The following is a 6,519-nucleotide window of genomic DNA, read 5'->3' as shown; positions in this document are numbered from 1 at the left end:
CGAGCCCAGCTGCCTGTGGCTGCGGCGCTGCGGGGCGCAGGACGCCGGCGTGTACAGCTGCACAGCCCAGAACGAGCGGGGCCGGGCCTCCTGCGAGGCGGTGCTCACAGTGCTGGAGGTCGGAGGTAATGGGCAGGTGGGGTCCGCGCCCGGCAGGGGCGGGGTGCTCAGAGGTAGAGAAGGGCTGCCCAGGCCACGTGGGTAAGGTACTGGATACTGGTTCCTCCGCCTTCTTCCCAGGTGCCCTGGCTTCTTGGCTGCCCGGGCGCAGAAGTGAGATGAAGAGCCAAGTGCAGGGAATGGGGTGTCAAGGTAGAGAGGCTCCCCACAGGAAGGTCAGAGGTCAAGGGGCAGCAGGCAGCTGGTAAGCCAAGCCTGAGACCCACTCCAGCCTCTCAGGTAATTCTGGGGTAGAAGTTCTCATCCTCCTGCAGAGAAAAGCCTCCTGGGGGAAAGGGTGTCCTTCAGCTCCATAATGTAAACGTGAGATTGACACTCGGATCAGCCCCTTTACAAGGGAGTGCATGTCCGAAGGAGGGGGACAGCTCTTCTGGTCCAGGCTGCACTGTTGAAGGGATGGCTCAGAGCTTCCTGCAGGCCATTGCCGTGGCAGGGTTGATGTGGTAAGCTCTAGGCAGGGTGGAAGAGGCCTATGGGTGGCCACGTGTGAACCCGGTCCAGGGTCGGAGGAGGTGGAGCCAGGGCCAGGGACCCATGGGCATGAATGGAGGTGAGTGCTTGAGAATCTACATGCAGGCGTGTGCCTGCTTAGGCGCTGTGGAGGGCTCTGGATTCTGTGTGGTGGTGCAAACAGGTGAGGTATGGGCACATGGAGCTGGTATGGGAAGCTCGTGGACTATGTCTACCTGAGCTTCTAGGGTGGATGTTTCCAGAGCATGGAAGGGGCATGCTCTGGATCAGTGCTTGACCCCCGCCCATAGATTTTCAGGTGCAATGTGAAGAAAAGGCTGAGGGCCTGAGGCAGAAGGGGAGGGCAGGAGGCTGGGCCCAGTGCTCACGGTCCAGCTGGGGCTACCATGGAGGCCAGGCCAGGGTAGTTAGCCTTGGGTCCGTTTTGGGGCTTCCTTTTTGATTTCCTCAGCCCTTGAGTAAGCCAAGTGGTTCTTCTCTAGCCAAAAGAAACAGAATTCTGAGAAAGTAGGCTACAGCTGGGAGAGATGGCAAGGAGCTGGGGGTTCACTCCCCTGGGCGTTTTTAAGAGGGACATGTCACTCCCCTGGCTGCTGTTGTGCAGGGGTAAATCCTTGGAAGCTGGGGAGGAGACACAGGGAGGAAAGCCCTCAGCAGCGGGTGGGCAAGAAGTCTCTAGGGCACAACTGAGTCAGGAGAGGGAGCCGGGGTGGCCTCTCTCCATCAGCATCTCGTCTCCCCCAGCCCTGCTCTGCCCACCTGCCTTGAGTCTCTGTGGCCAGGCCTGGGCCAGAGAGAACCATGGCTGGCTTCTCCTGGCTGGCCTAGCACCTGGACAGGTACAGGCTTCCTGAGCCTGGGATCAGGGGATGGGGCACATTCTAGCAGACTTTGGGGCTGGGGAAGGCGGGGACTCCTTGGGGATCTCAGCTCTGGTCCCCCCAGGGGCAAAGGGGACTGAAAATAGAACAAAGATCAAAGGATAAGATAGATGAGTTGATGACAATATGACTAGGGGAGAGATTAGCGAAGGGAAAGAAAGAGCTGAGAATGAGAGTAACGGTTATAATGTTATTTAAGGTTGGAAAGGACTACAGAGAACTGCAGCTCCAAACACATCCTTTCACAGGCAAGGACACTGTGGGCCAAAAATCAGGGAGCTCTGCCTAAGGCGTACTAGTCTAGTTAGAGACATAGCTAGTTATGGCCATCCCAGAGCTAAGAACCCAGTCCTCCTGGTTCTGGCTCTGGGGGTTTTGTACTCCTCAAGAAGTTCTGGAGAGAGAGGAGAGAGCGAGAGAGGGAAGGAGAGTGCTGGGAAAGTAGCTGCCATATGATTGGCCCAGGCCTGGCATTTCTCAAGATGGGTGCCTCCTGGCCTGACTTGGGTCCCTCAAAGTGGGAAGCGGTGATGAGGTGTAAGAGCCCCCAGCAGGGCTGTTTGCTCAGCCCCTCTGCAGTCTTGGTGGTGTGGTCAGCAGAGCTGAGCCTGGCTGGACATACCTAGACAGAGGCCAGGCAGACAGTGTGCAGGCTGGGCTGCTCTGGTGGAACAGCAGGCTTGAGCGGCTTGGGGTGAGAAAAGGGCCCTGGGTGCTGTGGGGCCGGATCAGGGGCCCTTTGACATTCATATGAGAATAGGAAGAGGATTGGACTGCAGCAAATAACCTTTGAGAACATGTCCTGATTGTGCAGATAGAAAGTAGCAGAACAGGTGGAGGCCTCAGTGTGTCCCATTGCAAAGAACCATGTGTATAACTATTACACCTATCCCACATGCTTTGGAGGAGGGAGGGGCTTTGCTCTGGTGATGCTGGGGACTGACTGGGTGAATCTGGCTTCCTATCCCTTCTGTTGCCCACCTCTACCAGTCCCTGCCCAGTGGTAGCTCCTGCTCCAGGGCAGCCAGGCAAGCAGCTCAGCATTGCTCAGACTTACTCATGGAAAACTTTCTTGGTTGGAAACAACAGCAGGAGGACTTCAGGGTACTCGAGGAAGCCAAGCAAGGACCTGGCTGCAGAGGGAAGGACACGCTTTCCTGGCTGGGATTGCTGGCTCAATAAGACAGAGTGATGCTAGGTTCCTGGCACTCCTGAAGCCAGATATGTTAGCTCAAGGATGGAAGGATTTGGGCATGGCTCTGGGAGGTTGGGGTCATGAGAAGGCGAGTGGGCTACAGCCTGGAGAGTTTGGAGGATGGGAAAATGGGGGTGGTGGTGCTGATATTTGGGGGATGTAGAAATGAGGAAAGAATAGGAAACAAAGGGGGTAAAGATGGCAGAAATGCAGGATACTTGTAGAATCCTTAACATGCATAAGTACCCTGTCTCATTTAATTATTTAATCTTCCAAATCCTAGGTTACTGTTATGACCATTATTCATATAGAGAAACTGGTGTTCAAAGAGGAAATTTACCCAAGATCCCATGGCTAGTGAGGTGTCAGAGGCAGGTCTGAAAGTCAGGTATCTGAGTCTGGGTCCATACTGCCTGTCCATAGAAAGAGAAGTGTGGGAAAACTGTCAAAGATTTGTCATCGTCACCATCTTTCTCTGTCAATATCCCCAAATTCATCTCTGGCCTAATCTCCAAGATAGGCAGGCATTCTTCTTTTTCAAAATATCAGGCTCCCACCTGCACAAGTGCTACCCTCAAAGCTGTGGGTGTGCGTGTGTGGCTGAAGGGCAGACCTGCAGTCAAGGGCAGAGGGGAAGCAGGAGAAGGCACATTTGAAAGAAGAGGTGAACTGATGATGCTCACATGGTGTGTTAATTGGAGCTTCATAGCCAGGGTCTGGAAGATTCTGGTGTTAATCAGAAGGGCCAGAGATCAATACATGGCAATGAACCATCCTGGGGACTTGAAGGCTTGGAGGGGAGAGCTTAGAGATAGGGAGAGAGGGCCAGTTTAAGCAAGGAAAGCGTGGAGGAATGTACCAGAACCTGTGTTGAGGAATATTCTGCAGTTATTCTTTTTCACCTGGAAATTAGAATGTCTGGCTAGAGAAACCAGGTGGAAAGTAGTATGGAGATGGGAATGGGTATGGGGAGTGTCAACATCCACGTAGGCCAAGTGCCGACCAGCGAGTGGAGGAGAGGCCAGAGTGGGAGCAGAGAGGAGTTCTGGGACCCTCTCCGGGAGAATCCTGAGTGGAACGAGAGATGGTCACTCCTCTGGCTGAAGACCTCTTGGGAAAGAGTCTGGGTTAGGACAGAGAAGAGGGAAGCCTGGATGAATGGAAGCGGTTGCAGGAAGATTTACTGTCCCCATTCCCATCACTGCTTACCCTCTCCACCTGCAGCTCTGCCACCCCCTCCCATATTTATTGAGTGCCTACTATGTGCTTTCCATACACGAGTCAGGGGGTTGAGGGATACCAAAATGTATGTCCTCCAGGGGATAACTTTCTAGTGAGGGGAGACAGACAATATGCAATAAACATAGTAAATAGGTAAATTACATAGTATGTCAGAAATACAGAGCAGGGTGGTAAATGAGGGGAGAAGGGAGAAACTGAACTGAGTCAGGAAAGAGGAGACAAAAGGGAGATGGGGTGGGAGCTTGTGGCATACGATGAAGATTGGAATTTTCTCTGGTTAGAGGGAAATGCTGGCAGTGCAGAAATTGGAAGCCTGGGTTTGGGTGAGTGGCAGGGAGACACAGCTGCCCAGCTATGGGAGAAAAATGGGGCAACCTGGGACCAGCTGGGGAGGCCCACCCGTAGAATACGTTCCAGGCCAGCCCTTCAGAGTGAGCAGTGCCGACCCAGAGGAGGAACACAGAATTCTGCCCGCCCCTCCTGGGCCCAGCTGTCCCGTCACTCACCCCCGCTGCCCATTGGTTATTTTTGCCACGGAATGTGCCAGCCCCTCGGATTCTCCTGGGGAACAGGGGCTCAAGTTACCCCCTCTCCTCACTCAGCTCCCCATTTATGAGTGGGTGTGTTTAGGGGTGTACAGGGAAAGTGCCCATGGGTGTCCAGGGTCCTTTGGCTGGAACGAGGTGGACACACATATATGCCCTTTCAGCACATGTCCCTGTGCATGTGTCTATACTTGTAATTTGCTTCGATGCTCTAGGAAACAAGAACACCTGTATGCACCCAGAATGCACAAAACATGACCTAAACTTTAGAATAAAAAAGCAGCCAGGTACAGCGGCTCATGCCTATCATATCAGCATTTTGGGAGGCCGAGGCTGGAGAATAGCTTGAGCCCAGGCGTTCGAGACCAGCTTGTGTAACATTATGAGACTTCATCTCTACTTAATATTTTTTAAAAATTAGCTGGGCATGATGGCATGCAGCTGTAGTCTCAGGTACTCAGGAGGCTGAGGTGGAGGGAATCTCTTGAGCCCAGGAGATCAAGGTTGCAGTGAGCCATGATAGCACCGCTGCACTCTAGCTTGGACAACAGAGTGAGACCTAGTCTCTAAAATAGTAAAGAAATCTAAAATAAAATAAAGGGCCCACAAACTCAAATAATTGCAGGGGTCAAGGAGAAACTGATAATGAGGGAGGTGTGCTGAGATCAGACATGATTGCCCCAGCCCAAACATTGTGCAGGCTGAATAAAACTCATCAGTCTGTCCCTATATTTTATTTATTTATTTATTTATTTATTTAGAAGCAGAGTCTTGCTCTGTCACCCAGGTTGGAGTGCAGTGGTGCGATCTCTGCTCACTACAACTTCCACCTCCTGGGCATAAGTGATTCTCATGCATCTGCCTACGTTGGAATCCTGGCTCCCTCAATTTATTGACTGTGACCTTGGGCAAGTAACCGCTCTATGTCTCAGTCTTTCTCTTTTCATGAGGATTAACTGAGCTCATTCACATAGAGTGCTTAGCACAATGCCTGGTACATACCAAACATGCAATAACTGTTAATAGTTACTCAGTAGTCACGACTCAGAAACCAGGATTGGCACTCCCTGTGCTCACTGGGATGATAATTCCCATCTCCAGGACACATGGAATCCCAGCACCTGTATGGCTTTGTCTAAGTGATAGGACTTCTCTGAGACTCAGTCACTTGTCCATTAAATGGGTATAGGATTATTCATAAGGGTTTCAAGCTCATGGGGTTTTTGTAAATGAGGTAACATTTGTAAAGTGCCTGGCACTTAGTAACTGCTGAAGAAACATAGCTATAATGGTCACGGGGAGGATAGAATTTTGTGTATGCCAAGTGTGCATAGTGCTGAACAGGGCAGGGGTCGGGTGGAACACACAAAAAATTTGGTGAGTGTGTTTCCCTGTGAGTGAGAACACTGGCCAACTTTGTGAATAATGGGGGTACCTCTGTGCACCTTTGCTTGTGTGTATGAATGTATGGGGATAGGGGGCCGCGCATGGGACAGTCGAGAGGTAAGGTAAGATAAAGCCCTCTCTGGCTTTCTTGAGAACCCTGGGGGTTTTCACAGTCTGAGTCCATGTTAACACGCAGTCCACACCCGCCAGGACCCTTGCCCTGCGTTTGACCTAGGCGCCCCCACCCGGCGCTGTGCCCTTCAGCGAGTTCGGTTCTGCCTGGCACAGTGTGTGTGCGCGCATGTTTGTGGAATGAGCAAGTAGAGATGCTGCTGACCTTCCAGAGAGGCCCCGTGGGAGGAGGTGAGGGTGGGAGGAGGCTGCGCTGGGCTGCCAGAAAGTGGCCTGAGCTAGAGGCCACTGCACCCCTTTCTGTGCCTCAGTTTCCTCATGTGCCTAGGGCTCAGGAGGCAGATACAGGGTGGGGGTCCGCGGCTCTCGGCGTCAGGAGGTGACTGGTGGTCGTGTGGGGAGGCAGGTGAGGGCCGCCCCGGGGTAAGCAGGAGGACAGGACAAGGAAGGGGCCCCAGGTGGGGTGCAGGCTGGCGAGGGAGGGGCG

At 52.9% G+C, this 6,519-nt stretch overlaps 1 protein-coding gene across 1 annotated transcript in view; it reads left to right on the top strand.

Annotated features, from left to right (window-relative positions):
• The window catches only part of SPEG (SPEG complex locus), a 59,045-nt gene that overhangs the window by 337 nt on the left and 52,189 nt on the right, over nt 1-6,519 (top strand). The window contains exon 2 of the mRNA XM_011932353.1: nt 5-125. Coding sequence (XP_011787743.1) covers nt 5-125 — 121 coding nt within the window. The remainder of the gene's footprint in view (nt 1-4; nt 126-6,519) is intronic.

The sequence above is a fragment of the Colobus angolensis genome, unplaced genomic scaffold (assembly GCF_000951035.1).
Source record: "Colobus angolensis palliatus isolate OR3802 unplaced genomic scaffold, Cang.pa_1.0 Scaffold95, whole genome shotgun sequence".
Taxonomy (NCBI): Eukaryota; Metazoa; Chordata; class Mammalia; order Primates; family Cercopithecidae; genus Colobus; species Colobus angolensis.
Note: the sequence above shows the minus strand (reverse complement) of the source record. Positions and strands in the feature narration are given on the sequence as shown.